The sequence below is a fragment of the Podarcis filfolensis genome (genome assembly GCF_964270895.1).
Source record: "Podarcis filfolensis genome assembly, chromosome: 10".
Classification (NCBI taxonomy): Eukaryota; Metazoa; Chordata; class Lepidosauria; order Squamata; family Lacertidae; genus Podarcis; species Podarcis filfolensis.
This window is the reverse complement of record NC_139612.1, coordinates 72,377,875-72,395,189: the sequence shown is the minus strand read 5'-3', so window position 1 is coordinate 72,395,189 and position 17,315 is coordinate 72,377,875. Positions and strand designations below refer to the sequence as shown.

Sequence of the window (17,315 nt, the reverse complement as noted above, 5' to 3'; positions counted from 1 at the left end):
ACAAGAGAGAGGAGTTTGCCTTTCCAGCACCCTGTGGGAGCAGAACATTGTATCCTGCTTCCAGGCTCACGTTCAAACGGCAGGCCTCCTCCTCCCTTGCCAGGATCAGGCCTCCCGAAGGCAGCAGCCACCTGTTCAACTTGCTCAAAAGCTCCAAATCTCACAGAAGCCCCACCGTCACCCACTTCAACCCCACAGGCAGAAGACTGCTTGGTCCCCTTTCTCCACAGGTGACATACTTGGAGTGTGAAAGTGCCAGGAGGGACTTGGACCTTCTAAGGATGCCTCTCTCAACCAAGCCTGACAGGGCAGAGACTCGAAGCATCACTTGCTCCTGGGCAGGGAGCTGTCTGCCTGGAGGTCAGGCAAATCCCTGTTAGTGCTCGGATATGGATTCTGAAGATCCATTATTGGTTAAAACTTACCCTTTCCCCTGTTGGGTTGGCACTCTTAACCCTACTGGATTCCTACCAATCGAAATGGAAAGCTACACTGCATGAAGAGCTAAGAGGCTTGGGGTTTTCCCCACAGGCCCTGATAGCTGTAGGTTATGAGAAAGCTAGAGCAATAATCCGCCAACGAATTTGGGATGTGGAACTGCAGTGCCACGTGAGCGAGATGAATAAACAGAAAGCAATAAAAGATAATGGGAGAGGATTTACCCCAGCACATTATTTGTCAAAATTACAAATACCTAAATACAGATGGTCATTTACCCTCGCTAGATTCAACGTGCTGCCATCTGCCTTATTGCAGGGCAGAGTCGAGGGTAAACCATACGCGGAACGAGTCTGCCCCTGCGGCTGGATGGAGGTAGAAACTGTCTCTCATGCCTTGTTACGCTGCCGTTTCTAAGGGGATAGACGCTCGGTATTTATTACCCCTGCTATGCAAAAATCTCCAAATGAATCCGGACTTCAATGTCTAAAATCCCTGGTAGAAGACAAGGGTCCTGAGGTCACGTTAAGGGTAGACAAATTCTGTGCAATTGCCATAAAACTTAGGGAACAAGCTGTGCTATTGTAATGAGTAAGGCCTTAAATGATAATTTTAGGTTATACATTAGTGACTAAGTTTTAATTTATATATATATATTTAACTGTTGCTATACCTGTAGTGTCCCTGCTATACCTAATTGCAAATTCAAATGTATCCCTATCGTGTTTTATGACTTCCTCGATATTGTATGTGGGCTGGAACTGGTCTGTGACCAAAATAATAATAATAATAATAATAATAATAATAATAATAATAATAATAATAATTCAATGACTTGGACCTTCTAGGGATGCCTCCCTCAACCAAAGCCTGACAGGGCAGAGACTCGAAGCATCACTTGCTCCTGGGGAGGGAGCTGGTTTGAAAAGTCTGGCACTGACACCCCCAGTTTGGCCCGTTTGATGACAAAATGGCATTTGAATGCTTGTTTCCCAGGCTTCCAAGGCTGGACCAGTTGAGCTGCAGGAAGGCCAAATCTGGACTTCTCTCCAGGGAACAGAACTCAGAAAGTCTGGTAGCCTTCGATTGGATGCTCAAGTCTGCATGCTCAGGGAATAGGGAATCAACATATCCAACTGCCCACTCAACCAAGGTTTTTAATTCACTCTTGGTGATGGTATTTTTGGCCTCTGGGGTGGAGTAGGGATGGGCCCGAAGTCCACAACAAATTGTTGCTTCTGTACAGAGAGCCACTTCCCCAGGAAAGTTAGCCATTTGAAGAAGGGGATCTCGGGCTCCACCCAAAATCTGATGCAAGCCACAGGTGCAGCTGTCGGTACTCCTGAACCTAAAGTTAATTTACGGAATTGACAACACCCACAGCGATGCTCTAGATCAGCCTTTCTCAACCTGTGGGTCTCCAGATGTTGTTGAACTACAACTCCCATCACCCCTAGCTAGCAAGGCCAGAGCTCAGGGATGATGGGAGTTGTAGTCCAACAACATCTGGGGACCCACAGGTTGAGAACCGCTGCTCTAGATCTTTAGCGGAACAAACAAATGCATAAATAAAAACAAGCCATTTTGCCCCCTCCCCCACTTAAATGTGAGAGTTACCCACTTCCTGAGATGAATTGAGCAGTTCTGCCCAGGGCAGGAGGAATGATTTGGTTTGCATAAGCAATTAGCCCATTCCTCATTTGTTACGAAAGTGAATTCTAAGAGAGATTTTAATCAGAGTGCCCCTTTGTGAAAGGAGCTGAGAAATGATGGTGCTTCAGTAAAGAAACAATGAAGCGTCGCTTTACCTGCACACCCAACTGAAGTGATTTCCACAAGAGGATGATTTACTGACCAGGGCGAATCTTTCTGCTGTTCCAAATGGCTGAATCACATGCCCCAGAATCCCTTGCAATGCCACAGCCCACATTGGGAAAGAAAGCTCAAACTGCACCTTGTTCTACCAATCACCCTCAAAACACTAGAATCCTCAATAAAGAAGAAGAGTTTGCATTTGATATCCCGCTTTATCACTACCCTAAGGAGTCTCAAGGGACGCGGGTGGCGCTGTGGGTTAAACCACAGAGACTAGGACTTGCTGATCAGAAGGTCAGCGGTTCGAATCCCCGGGACAGAGTGAGCCCCCATTACTCGGTCCCTGCTCCTGCCAACCTAGCAGTTCGAAAGTACATCAAAGTGCAAGTAGATAAATAGGCACCGCTCCGGCGGGAAGGTAAATGGTGTTTCCGTGCGCTGCTCTGGTTCGCCAGAAGTGGCTTAGTCATGCTGGCCACATGACCTGGAAGCTGTACACCGGCTCCCTCGGCCAAAAAAACAAGATGAGCACTGCAACCCCACAGTCGGCCACGACTGGACCTAATGGTCAGGGGTCCCTCTGTGAGGTGAGACTGAGAGACTTCAGAGAAGTGTGACTAGCTCAAGGTCACCCAGCAGCTGCATGTGGAGGAGCAGGGAAGTGAACCCGGTTCACCAGATGGGATAGTCTGTGCAAAGCGGCAGCAGTGGATGGTCCTTTGCTGGTCTTGGGGCCCTGGCAAGGGCTCAGTGGTGCCACTTTATGGAGCCAGCCTTGGCTTTTGCCCTCCCCCAGCAACAACAGCAGCACCCACAGAAGGTAGCAAGGCAGCCATTCAGTCATATGGAAGCAAGAAAAGGATTGCCCAGGGACACACTACTGAAGTAAGGTCCTAAACCATATCCCAACGGATCCAAGTAATGGTGAAGCAATGGAAACCTGCTGCATCACCATCTCCAGATTGGACAAGCTGTTGCCCATTCCACCCATGTGTCCGCCTGACCCATCACATACCCCGCCATAGAGAAGCAAAGGCTCAGGTGAGGCGCTAAGAGGCACGGCTAAAGTTGGAGGAAGCATGTGAACAATCAGGACCCTAAACTAGGCTGGAGATTGTTGTTGTTGTTTAGTCGTGTCTGACTCTTTGTGACCCCCTGGACCAGAGCACGCCAGGCACTCCTGTCTTCCACGGCCTCCCGCAGTTTGGTCAAACTCATGTTGGTAGCTTCGAGAACAGTGGCGTAGCGTGGGGGGTGCAGGGGGGGCGGGCCGCACCGGGCGCAACATCTGGGGTTAGGGCAAATCCATGGGTTAGGGGGCGCAAATCCACGGGTTAGGGGGCGCAAATCCACGGGTTAGGGGGCGCAAATTACTTGCCTTGCCCCGGGTGCTGACAACCCACGCTACACCACTGTTCGAGAACACTGTCCAGCCACCTCGTCCTCTGTCGTCCCCTTTTCCTTGTGCCCTCCAGGCTGGAGATACTAAGCTCCAAACAGGCATGTGGGTTTCAGGACCAAGGCTAGCAATCCTGCCGCTAAAGGGAGGAGACGTGATATCTCCGCATTGACGTGGAGAAGCAGCTGCCAAGGTTTTATGACTTGGCCAGGGAATATTTCCTGACGGTAAGAGCTGTTTTCGACAGTGGAACGGGCTGCCTCAGAAGGCAGTGGGCTCTCCTCCTTGGAAATTTCCAAACACGGGTTGGGTGGTCTCTAGCCTTGGATGATCTACTCAAGATTCCTGCAGAGCAGGGGGTTGGACTGTGAACTGAATGTGTGAGTAAACTTCTTTTATTTACTTTACACAAGATTGTGGCGTGTTTATTCTTTTAAGGGGGATTTAAGGGGAATTACCAGGAATCTGATATTAAGAGGCTGAAACAAGCCTGCATCCAGCTACCTGCTGTGCATTTAATAATAATAATAATAGAATAATAGAATAATTTATTATTTGTACTCCGCCCATCTGGCTGGGTTTCCCCAGCCACTCTGGGCGGCTTCCAACAAAGATACATTAAAATGTCACACATTAAAAACTTCCCTGAAAAGGGGAATGTAAAACTCTGCTAAGTTACAGAACTTGCTAGCGCAAGTTAGGAAGGTTATTGATAAACAACATATCCTCTCCTGCCTCCCTGAGCATTCACACAGCATGAGAGATACCCCAAACCCCATGTCTGTAGCCATGATGAGGCTCTGTTCCATGTAGACACGAGTCAAAGCATTTGCAGAAAACCAGCAGAAACATTCCTTGCTTCCAAGGCTGCTTGGATTATTTAATTCCCAATGAAAACACCGCAACCCAAAAACCACAACAGCTTTAAGCAAAACACTTCTGATGATGGTGATTATGACTATCAATATAGCCCTTTCCCCATTCTCGTAGATGTTAGGTGCTTTAGATTAATAATAAGAATAATAATAACAACAACAGCAGCAATAAGTACAGCACATATAAAATACACACAATAAAAAGTCATTTGCTTCCCTCGCTGCTTTCTGGCCAGCCTCACCTGGGGAGCTGGCCTTTCTGCTTCAGAACCACAGAGGCTGTTGTTTTCTCACATGTACAAATAGGAAAATTTAATCAATTGATTAACCGAGCAAGACTCATGCAATTAATCAGCTAAGATTTCCATTTATTGGGCGACAACCCTAATATGAAATAATAGCAGTAACAGCAGTAATGATATCTGTGCAAAGATTGTATGAGCTATTAATCTTGTTTTGCATTGAGCTTGTGGCGCTGAAACCTTGGTACACTTAACACAAGATGTGGGGGGAGATAATGATTTGGCTGCCAGGCTGTTGTTATTGCAATTATTTGTATGGTTCTTTAAAATGTATATAAAGAGTTTTAATTCTATCCATGTTTAATTTCTTTTTAAAGGATTTTATTTCTATATTTTTAGCTGTTCTTATTTTTATCTGTAAACTGCCTTGAGTCAATGTCAGGTGAAGAGGCTGCGTAAAAATATTATTATTATTATTATTATTATTATTATTATTATTATTATTGACAGGAAAGAGTGAGAACAGTTTCTTATGGGCTCAGAGGCTGTCCTCTGGCCTTTGCATTCTCCCTAAAGAACTGTTAGTTTGTTGTTGTTGTTGTTGTTGTTGTTGTTGTTGTTGTTGTTTAGTCGTTTCGTTGTGTCCGACTTTTCGTGACCCCCTGGACCAGAGCACGCCAGGCCCTCCTGTCCTCCACTGCTTCCCGCAGTTTGGTCAAACTCATGCTGGTAGTCCTCCGTCGTCCCCTTCTCCTTGTGTCCTCCATCTTTCCCAACATCAGGGTCTTTTCCAGAGAGTCTTCTCTTCTCATGAGGTGGCCAAAGTCTTGGAGCCTCAGCTTCAGGATCTGTCCAGTGTTGAAGCAATGATTCTTCAACGCTTGGCAAATCCACACCATGATCAACTCCCTCCCGGTAACCAATGTCCCCACTGTGGAAGGACGTGTGGATCCAGAATTGTCCTCCACAGTTACTTACGGACTCATTGTTAAAACCATGTTTATGGAAGACAATCTTACTCGGCTACGAGGGATCGCCAAAGACGCAGCAGCAGTAGCACTAAGTCCACCATGCCTCTTCCTTCCCCGTCTCCGGAACTGGCAGTGATGCTTGGTGCTGGGAAGAAGGCGGCTGGGGAACACCACCCTCCTTGCACCGCCTCGCCAGCAGCTGCTGGTGCAATCCCCACTCTCTGCTGGGAGCACCTCAGCCCACTCTGGGAGGAAGCTTTCCCGCAGGTGGGCAGGAGACCTTCCCAGCCATACCTAGAGAAGCCACCATTGGGAATTGACCCCAGAGCCTTCTCCATGGAAAGGAGATGCTTTAACTTGTGAACGGCCCTGAGCCATTGTTCAGAGAGCCAGTGTGGTGTAGTGGTTAAGAGCAGTGGTCTCCTAATCTGGGGAACCGGGTTCGCGTCTCTGCTCCTCCACATGCAGCTGCTGGGTGACCTTGGGCTAGTCACACTTCTCTGAAGTCTCTCAGCCCCACTCACCTCACAGAGTGTTTGTTGTGGGGGAGGAAGGGAAAGGAGAATGTGAGCCGCTTTGAGACTCCTTCGGGTAGTGATAAAGCGGGATATCAAATCCAAACTCTTCTTTTTCTTCTCTTTTGATGAAGGGCGGTCTATAAATCTAATAAACAGGCAAGCAAAAGTTTTGCCAGTGGGCTACCTCCCTTTCTCTGTGTGTTTCTCTCTCTCGCTCCAGCAAGTTCTTTTGGAAACCCCAGGGCATAGCTGTCAACTTTTCCCTTTTCTTGCGAGGAATCCTATTTGCAATAAGGGAATTTCCCTTAAAAAAAGGGAAACGTTGACAGCTATGCCCCAGGGAGGGTGCTGAGGCAATTCTACCCACAAGTGCATTGCGTGGGGTTGGACCAGCAGACGATTCTTGGGGTCCCCTCCGACTCTACAATCCTGTGATTTTTTGACCACAGGGTTTATTGACTTGTTTCTGAATTTATGAATCTCCTTTCACACAAGACTCAAGGCAATTTGCAATCAAAACAAAACAAAACCCACACCCCACAACCAAAAGCAGGGTTTAAAACAAATCTTATAAAAAATACTAATAATTTAGGATGCAACTGAAAGTGGCCAAGTGACAAACTGGACACGTTACAGGTCCTGATCCACTGGGAGGTTCTTCTGCACAGGCCCCACTGAAACGAAGGGCAGGCAGCTCCTGTTCATTTCAATGGGGCTTGCGGGGGAGAACTTCCCGGTGGATCAGGCCCCCATTGGGATGGTTGGGGTGTGGGCCTGCTGCCAGTGAGATTCTGGGATGGGTGGGGTGTGGGGCTGTGGGTGGGGGGAGGGGTGCTGTCTGCGCAGAGCACCTCCGCCTTGAGGCAGAGAGGCCATTTCTGAGGCTGGCTTCTGACTCCTGTGGTTGAAATTCAATAAATGGATTGTGGGCGGGCGAGGAAATTAATTCACATGACTAACAAACACACACACACGCAAACAGCCAGAGACAGGCACTTGATTATGGTGGGGCCTCTGGGGATGGGCGAGAGAATATTAAAAATAAAACCCCAAGGTTTTCCACCGCTGCTTTTTTTTGGGGGGGGGGGAGCACAAGCTGAAGGTCTGAGTGAACAGGAGGGAGGAGGGGGAAGGATGGTTGGCAGAAATCCTATGGAAGAGGAAAGAGAGAGGTTGGAGAGCGATGCATTTTGCTGGCACCCAGGGTGGTGCCTGCCTACTCAAAGGAGTGAGAATCTGGGCCACCTTTTCGCAACATCCTTTCCCAACACAGAAAAGATGACTAGGGCTGATGGTTCAAAAGATCTGGGGAGCACCTGGTTGGGAAAGGTTGGACTAGGGAATGGGGTCCTGGAGGTGCCTCCCCGCATTTTGAAATGTTCTCTTCCAAGCTGCAGCTTCTCTCTATTGGATGTAAACTCTTAACCACTTTGCCACAGAGCTCCAGCGTGGCAAGGGTTAGAATAGAATCATAGAATCATAGAATCATAGAGTTGGAAGAGACCACAAGGGTCATCGAGTCCAACCCCCTGCCCAGCAGGAAACACCATCAGAGCACTCCTGACATATGGTTGTCAAGCCTCTGCTTAAAGACCTCCAAAGAAGGAGACTCCACCACACTCCTTGGCAGCAAATTCCACTGTCGAACAGCTCTTACTGTCAGGAAGTTCTTCCTAATGTTTAGGTGGAATCTTCTTTCTTGTAGTTTGGATCCATTGCTCCGTGTCCGCTTCTCTGGAGCAGCAGAAAACAACCTTTCTCCCTCCTCTATGTGACATCCTTTTATATATTTGAATATGGCTATCATATCACGCCTTAACCTCCTCTTCTCCAGGCTAAACATGCCCAGCTCCCTTAGCCGTTCCTCATAAGGCATCGTTTCCAGGCCTTTGACCATTTTGGTTGCCCTCCTCTGGACACGTTCCAGTTTGTCAGTGTCCTTCTTGAACTGTGGTGCCCAGAACTGGACACAGTACTCCAGGTGAGGTCTGACCAGAGCAGAATACAGTGGCACTATTACTTCCCTTGATCTAGATGCTATACTCCTATTGATGCAGCCAAAGGCCACCGCAGATCGAGAAAACGAATGGCTCCTGCAAAGTTCCCCGAGGGTCCCTGGAAACCTCTTGGGAACAGGCTGAGAAACCCCAAGGAAGGGCTGCAAAACCTCTGACTTGGTCCAGCAGAAACCTCAGAGATGGCTCAGAATATCAGTGACACAGGAGACGCACACGTGCGACGTGGTTAGTTGTCTCGTTCTCCCGTTGCCAGATCCTGTTTGATAACATTGTATTTTGCAGAATAGTGTATAACCTTTTTCTTTCCTTTTGAAAAGAAAAAACTACCATATTTTTTGCTCTATAACTCACTTTTTAACTCCTAAAAAGTAACGGGAAATGTGTGTGCGTCTTATGGAGCGAATGCAGGCTGTGCAGCTATCCCAGAAGCCAGAGCAGCAAGAGGGATTGCTGCTTTCGCTGCACAGCGATCCCTCTTGCTGTTCTGGCTTCTGAGATTCAGAATATTTTTTTTCTTGTTTTCCTCCTCCAAAAACTAGGTGCGTCTTGTGGTCTGGTGCGTCTTATAGAGCGAAAAATACGGTAATTGAAAAATATTTAAAAGAAAGAAATTCATTCTCCTAATCTGAATGTATTTTTACAAACCCCAAACTTCACTGTTTATTATTTACTTACGTACTTCTTGCATTTAGATCCCACCATTTTCTCCCAGGAGCGCAAGGTGCTGTACATGGTTCTCCACCCCTCCTTATTTCATGCCCACAACAGCCCTGTGAGGCAGATTAGACTTAGAGGCAGTGACTGGCTGTGAGCTTCACGGCCAAGTGGAGATTGGAGCCCTGGTCTCTCCCAGTTCCTAGTCCAACTCTGACACTAACTGCTACACCACACTGCCTCCATCCAAATCAACTAGTCCCACAAGAAGAAATAAACCAGGCAGGCCTGGTGATATGATGACATGGAGGTGGCTTATGCTGACTCGCAACCATTCTGCCAGCCTAATGAATGTCTTTGCCCTTCTGCCCTTCTGGGCTCCGGAGCTCAGAGGATCTTCCTTCTCAGCCCTTCCTTTAATACCACTAGGAATTGATCCCAGCACCTTCTGCCTGCAAAGTGAGTGATCGACCATGGAGCCATGACTTAAAGGGCAGGTGGCTCCATTGCAAGTTATGCAGAATCTTTCCAGAGGCTGCAGGAAGATTTCTGCACAACTCAACCACTTTGCCTCCTGCTTCTTAAACGACGGTTGGGTTTAAAAACAACATCCACACTTTGCTTCTTGCTCGGTGGGGCTAACACGGTTGCTAAGATCCCTTTGAAGATCTTAGCAACCACGTTGGTCCCCCAGAATAGGAAGCAGAGCAACAGAGACAAGCTTTGTATTTTTTACAATGATTATTATTTACTCCAACGAGTGTTTCAGTGTAGGAGGGAAGCTGTTGACCTTGAGGGCAGCAAGGAAGCTATTGGGGAAAAGGCTCACCGATTTGGGTGTCATCAGCAGGTTTCTGAGTTGTTTCTGTCAACAGGTGGAAAAAGCGCTCCACAACCACAGAGGGAAGAACACCCTATTTTGCCATAAAAACAAACCACCCCATGGCCTTTTAATTTCTACCTGGTAGGGGAAGCCCCTTACTCCAGAATATCCCACTACTCAAATGGAGAGGAGGTCCCATATCTGGGCAAGCATCCTTCCTCTGTTACCGCCATCAGTGCAACTAGAGAGGGATCAGAACAGGTGTGGGCAGACTTCAGGCTGATGGGATCGACTGTGTGGTTTTCTTATGAGAGCCCCAGGATCTATCCATCAAAGCCAGGTACAAAAGACACAGAATTAAAGAACAGGGTGTCTCCGAGCACATTCCAAACCCAGGAGTTTGCTCACAGTCCCTCCACTCCCACTTTACCCAAGCTTTCTGCGCTGCAGCAGCCCCTTTTGTCGTTCCTATTGTTGAACAACCGGCAGCCAGAAACTCTTGCCAATTTACACAAATCGCCCAGAGATCTTCTGCCCACTCTGGATCAAAGTGATTTACTTCACAAGCATTTCAACAGAGTTTCCTGGACTAAGATTTTAAGTAGCACAAAAGGTTACCCAACGGAACATCTCTTCCTGCATGTCCTGTTGCAGGAATTTATGTATAGGTTGGGGGGGGGGTTGCCCCTCCAGCAGATATCATGCACATGCAGCCCACTACCAAAATCAACACCATCACTTTTGTGATTTGTCCCCACAAAACACTTCATCACAGTTTCTTCCTATCTATTCAAAGGGCCTCTGCTGCATGATACCAAATGTAAGAATTCACTGATCAATGTCTCTATGTACTGGCTCACTGGGAAAACTTCAGAAATGCATCTAGACATGTGAGCTCAGCTACTCAGCAGCCCCTCTGCCTGAGTGATAATCCCTGGCATCCTGATACCTGAGTGCCAGACAGGTATCCATTCCAGAAATAACAAATCCAGTGGAGGGCAAGGGGAACCATGGGGCAGGGTCCAGGATGCTCAGATTACTGCCACCAGACCTCCCCTTTTATGATGTAACCATGATGTATTAGTGATGTATTTGGGGGGCTGTAACATGGGGATTAGCAACTAATAAAAGTTTGGGTTCTCTTTTGTTTGGGGCTTCCATCTTGTTTCACCTGGTGGCAGGTGGGAGTCCTGTCGCGACAGTCTTCAATAAAGACCAAGCCTTCTGGCTGCTGTTTTGCTCTGGTTTTCCTGGCTGGTATCCTTGTTTTTTGTCCAAGGGAGCCCTCAGATTTCTCCGTTAACAGGAGAGAGGGAGCCTTCTTTGTCAAATGCTCTCCCCCAAGAGCCTCACCTGGTTCCTGCTGCAATGTCATTTTTGTGCCAGAAACCTTCTCACTCTCCCAGACCTTCTGACATATTTATGTTATTTCAACATCTTTAATTTTAACCTGGTTTAATTGGATGGCAAATAATTTTAGCTACCAGTTAGGATTTCAGTTTTTATACAATTGCACTGGTGTTGATACTTCCTCGCTCCCCTCCCCCTTGTTGCTTGCCTGTGTTATTTTTGAAACATTTGTATTTTGCTGGTATTTTGCTGTTTTATATAATACAGTGGTACCTCCAGTTGCGAACGGGATCCGTTCCAGAGGCCCATTCACAACATGAGCAGAACGCAACCCGCGTCTGCGCACATGCGGATCGCGATTCGCCGCTTCTGTGCATGCGCGTGACGTCATTTTGCACGTCTGCGCATGTGCGAGTGGCGAAACCCAGAAGTAACCCTTTCCAGTATTTCTGGGTCGCCGTAGGACGTAACCTGAAAATGCGCAACCTGAAGCAAACTCAACACGAGGTATGACTAGGAAGGTATGATTAGGAAGAACTTCCTGACAGTAAGAGCTGTTCGACGGTGGAATTTGCTGCCAAGGAGTGTGGTGGAGTCTCCTTCTTTGGAGGTCTTTAAGCAGAGGCTTGACAACCATATGTCAGGAGTGCTCTGATGGTGTTTCCTGCTTGGCAGGGGGTTGGACTCGATGGCCCTTGTGGTCTCTTCCAACTCTATGATTCTATGATTCTATGACTGTACTGTACTGTACTGCACACCTCCTTGGAGCCCAAACTCTTGGAATCCAGCTCGTTCTTTCTGGGGAAGGCTGCTCTGAAGAGGAAGGGGCATCAGGGAGCCACAGTCTACTCTGTTTGCCCCAAGTTGGATCAGTCTCAATAAGAATTATTCCCTTCCTTGCCGAGTAATCACATCATTCCATCAGACTGCCACCTGGTGGCTCATTCTGATTATGACACAGGCAGCTCTTTCCCAGAGACTCACCGTCTCTAAGGCAGGGAATCCTGAGCGTCAAGGATTGCTAACAGATGCTGGGCCAACTCTCTTTCCTTGGTGCAGGATTGTGTTAGCCTGCCTGACAGCGCCCTCAGGATGGCTGGATGGAAGGTCTGTGATTATTATTATTTTTTATAAAAAAAGTCAGAAACTGATGGCATTTTTTTATGCTCCGTGTCTACAGCATTCTTGAACTTCAGGACTGTCTTGTTCACAGTCCTCCGTTAGTGATATTTCTGCCAATTGGTTATTTGCCACCAGGTGAGTCCTGACCATCTTGGCTGTCTCTTAATGCAAACTCAGGTCATCAAGCCTGAGCTTCCACAGCCTCCACTGACCATGAACCACCTTCTTCTTCTCTGGTGATCACTTGTAGCTGAATAAGATTGTCTTCCATAAACATGGTTTTAACAATGAGTCTGTAAGTGACTGTGGAGGCCAGTTCCAGATCCACACATCCTTCCACAGTGGGGACATAGGTTTCCGGACGGGAGTTGATCACGCTGTGGATTTGCCAAGTGTGCCTTCCTCTTAGCACGTTTTCCCCTTGCGTCCTGAGTTCGAGTGTCTTCAAAGCCCATGACACCTTTGGGAAAGGCTGTTCTCCAACTGGAGCGCTCGCAGGCCAGTGTTTCCCAGTTGTCAGTGTTTATACTACATTTTAAAAGATTTGCCTTGAGACAGACTTTAAACCTCTTTTGTTGACCCACCAGCATTACGCTTTCCATTTTTAAGTTCAGAATAGAGTAGTTGCTTTGGAAGATGATCATCAGGCATCCGCACAACATGACCAGTCCAACGAAGTTGATGTTGAAGAATCATTACTTTGATACTGGTGATCTTTGCTTCTTCCAGTACACTCGTAGCAGCAATGTTCTATGCTTACGATAACATTCTAGTCTCTTGCTAATAATGCTGTTTTAAATGTACATTTTATATTTGACTGCCTTTAGTACTGTACTGTTTTCTTTTGAAATGTTTAAGATATATATTTTTAAAAGCTTTGCCTCATTAAATGTACATTCTGCAGTTGACCTCCTTTGTAATGTTTTATTTTCAAATCTTTAAGATAACATGTTAGTTTCCTGTTAATTAGGTTGCTTTAAATGTATATTCAAGTTTCTTAAGTAATGTTTTATTCTGGGTTGTTTCATTTGATGCTTTAATGTGTTGTAAACTGCTTTGGGATCTTTATATAAAGCGGTATAGAAATTAAATGAATAATAATAACAATAAGTAATGAATCGTTAATCAAGAAACAACATGCCTGACAGTGCATTAACTTCTGGGGAACGTAGTGGTGCTGATGGGCGAATAATTACAAAACGAACTAGTGACAAAGACATTTACAGGAAAGGGAGGGTTTTCCTCTGTTTTTATAGGTTTAAGATTCCTATGCAGAACACTACAGCAACAAGGACAGCCTGTCCCCAGCAAAGCCCTTTGTGGCATGCTGCCTGTCACTCATAGCGTGACACTGAACAGCTTGCTACCATCCCAAGCTGGGAATTAATAACCAAAACTGGGACAGACCATCGGAGGTGGTTATTAATACTGAAAGAAACTCGACAAGTCCAGACGGGTCACTTCCTTCTCCCAGGTCTGTCCAGGCACCATCCCAAGAGATTCTTCTCCATGTTAGTCCAAGGGCAATCGCTTCCCCTCCCCAGATACCAACTGAGGGGGTTTTGAGACCCCTTATTAATTTGTCCCCCAGGTCCACTGGTCAGAAGCAGCAAGGAATAGCCATGCGCACCACCCAAGCGCCCCGGAAAAGGCTAGAGAAAAGCAGGCAGTATGGAGGTACAGGCGCAGCCACTGAAATTCTTGATATTGGAACAGCTTGGCTGTGATTTCATACATCAGAATTGGCTAACCTGTTGCCCTATAGATCCAACAATGCCCATACAGCAGTGGCTGGGGCTGATCAAAGCTGTTTTCCAAAACATATGGGGAGGGGGCAACAAGTTGGCCAAGGCAGGCGTAACTTGCAACTGGCTGCAACCACCGTTTCCGTCAACTTCCCCTGCGTGTGAAGGTTACATAAAAGGACATGAGAGATGCCATCTTCCATGGCCTCTCCCTGTCCCCCCAACTTTGCCAAGATGCCAAAGGGCACAATGGCTGCTCCCCAGAATCTCCCCCGCACGATCGCTTTCTCACCCCACCAAAAACTGGACCCAATGTAGATGAGGGGAACACCCAGTTGGCCATTGTGTTGGTTCATAGTCTGAAATACACCACTGTGGATTGCTTTCAAGACCCACCCCTTGGCAGTTGGCAAGTATCACGATGGACCCAGAAGCTTGCATTGACCAGATGGGTCTGGAGGGAGGGGAGACGGGCAGCAGAGGTACCCACCTCCCTCGGAGGGGAGGACAGGCCTTTAAGGCAGCCTCTTCAGCACGCTGGACAGCTCCCCCATCCTCAGAGGCGCCCGTCAATGGAAGGGATAGATGCAGACCCCTGAGGGAGAGGAGGGAGCTGTCCAGCATTTCAGCAGCGCCACTGGCCAGCCCACCCCTCCCACATTAGAACCACAAATGTGGCTGGAGCCCTCTCCCCAGCTTGCGGACCCCCAGAGGAACTCGGCCACCACCAGAACTTCCCTCATGCCCCCCCAGGAAGCAGCCAAGTCAGCCAGGAAGCAGTTGTGTGTGACCCTGGGTGGTCCGAAGGGGTCCCCCTCTTTCCTCCCTCTGTCGCGTGGCTTCTCTCACCTGGCCTTGCCGCGGCTGCTTCTCCTGAGTGTGTGGGCATCGGCCTCCTTCTCTTCCCGCACGCGCTGCAGCGACGGGGAGCGGCTGTGGGCGCTCCGGGAGCTGCCCGTGCTCACCAGGCTGCTGTCCCCCAACCCCACCCCGACAGCGGCTTCCTGCATCTGAGCCAGCAGCTGTTGGGGCAGGCCACGGAGCGAGGGCACTGGGGAGTAGGACGGGCGGCTCTCGGACTTCAAATTGTTGTCGCTGGCAGACCGCTGCAGCAGGCGGGGGGAGGAGAGGCCGCCCGTGCCGATGATCCGCCTCCTCTTCGTGTAGCTGGGAGTTTCTCTAAAAGGCACTGCAGGGGAGAAAGAGAAGAGGAGGGGAGACCCAGGATGAATTAGCGACATCAGCTCCGCCCATCGGCATTCAATTACACAAAACAGCAACGTGCTTCGATTCGCCTTAGGGCTGCTCAGTTAACTCCAACGCACTTTGACTTCACCTACTGAGAGGACTGCTGGCAGACAATTGAGATGTAAATGGCCCCCCGGAAGGGATCACTGCCACTATTGCACAAGTGTTACAAATCAGGGTGGGAAGTGGAGAGCTTAAGGTGAGCTCCTGCAAATTAGAGCAGCGATTGGTAACCGTGGGGCCAATTCAAGGCAGGCCCTGCTACAGTTCCTCAAGGAAGAGAAGACAGGCTCCTCCCCAGAGTGGGAGGTTGCTTGGCCAAAGGAGAAGAATAAGGGGGAGCTTGGTTGCAGTGGGTCTGGCCAGCTCATAGAAGTGGGAGCAGCAGGGGACACAACGAAGCAGACCACCTCACTCAGAAACAAAAACCCCCACTGCAAATCTGGAGAGGAAGATCAGAACCATATCTGGCTCCACACTCCTGTCCCCTCTTGGGTTGAGATTATCTCTGCAAGCAGTCGTGCGATTCCTGCACTGTGTACCCAGATCCCATTTCCCCCCTGAGATTGCTCAAGTTTTCCCAGGCCGATGGCAACAGGAGAACAGCTCAAGATCTGTCTGTGCTGCAAAGATATTGCCTGCCTGCTACACCAGGAGCTTAAACAGCCAGCTTTCCAGTTCTCCCCATCCGGGGGCCCTGCCCACCCTTCTCTGCTTCCACAGTTTCACAGCAAAAAGACCAAGGAGGCGTTCCTACGGCCCTCTGGGGCTTCACACAAAAATTGCATTTCCCCTCCACTGCATCTCAAGAAAAAAATGACCTGAATATGGGTAGCCCCCAAGAAGCAGCTCCTGGTATTGAAAACATCCGTCGCAAGGAATGTGACAGCTCCCTTTAAAAAGGCTATCAGAGGAACATATTCCTTTTAAAGGCGCATGATTTATTTATTTGTGCAGAGCTGTTTGTTTAAAACTTTTCTGCCGTGTCCTCTGCCGTTAGGGGGCACCTGGGGTGCTGTACAGCAAAGATTAAAACAATGACCTAAAACTCCAGGTATGGAGAGGATTTAAATGCAGCCCAAGGGATGCGAACACTGCTTTCGTCTCAGCCACAAATTGTCGGTGCCAGTTTCTCAGAGCTACAGCGGATATCGGCCCGCGCGTGATAAATGTCACCCTCAGTAAGTAGGCTGCAAATAACTGTTCCTGCTTGCCAGTCTTCTCTCGTTTCTAGGGACATAACACGCCGCACCAATGGCCCATCCAGTCCAGGATCCTGTTCTCACAGTGGCCAATGCAAAACCCGCAAGCAGGATCTGAGCACAAGAGCAAGACTTTCACCTCCTGTGGTTTCCAGTAACAGGGATCCAGAAGCATTTATTGCATCCAACTATGAAGGACAAAGGGACGCGGGTGGCACTGTGGGTAAAACCTCAGTGCCTAGGGCTTGCCGATTGCATGGTCGGCGGTTCGAATCCTTGCGGCGGGGCGAGCTCCCGTCTTTCGGTCCCAGCTCCTGCCCACCTAGCAGTTCAAAAGCACCCCTAAGTGCAAGTAGATAAATAGGTACCGCTTTATAGCGGGAAGGTAAACAGTGTTTCCGTGTGCTGTGCTGGTGCTGGCTCGCCAGAGCAGCTTTGTCACGCTGTCCACGTGACCCGGAAGTGTCTCCAGACAGCGCTGGCCCCCGGCCTTTTAAGTGAGATGGGCGCACAACCCTAGAGTTGGACACGACTGGCCCGTACGGGCAGGGGTACCTTTACCTTTACTATGAAGGACAAAGCACATTCAATTCCAAGTGTTGGTGCTGACCTTAAAAGCCCTAAATGGCCTCGGCCCAGTAGACCTGAAGGAGCGTCTCCACCCCCATCATTCAGCCCGGATGCTGAGGTCCAGCTTCGAGGGCCTTCTGGTGGTTCCCTCACTGTGAGAAGCCAAGTCACAGGGAACCAGGCAAAGGGCCTTCTCGGTGGTGGCACCTGCTTGGACTACTGCAATGTCCTCTATATGGGGCTACCTTTGAAGGTGACCCAGAAATTACAACTAATCCAGAATGTGGCAGCCAGACTGGTGACTGGGAGCAGCCACCAAGACCAT

General features: G+C 48.6%; 1 protein-coding gene across 11 annotated transcripts in view; it reads right to left on the bottom strand.

The window, feature by feature from the left end:
- SHANK3 (SH3 and multiple ankyrin repeat domains 3) overlaps positions 1–17,315 on the bottom strand; it is a 430,757-nt gene that overhangs the window by 205,531 nt on the left and 207,911 nt on the right. For all 11 annotated transcript variants that reach the window (XR_014538733.1, XR_014538734.1, XM_083572536.1 and 8 more), the window contains one exon: positions 14,820–15,159. Coding sequence is in view for 9 of the 11 variants with exons in the window: in XM_083572536.1 (XP_083428662.1) it covers positions 14,820–15,159 (340 nt within the window). In the remaining 2 variants the exon portion in view is untranslated. The remainder of the gene's footprint in view (positions 1–14,819; positions 15,160–17,315) is intronic.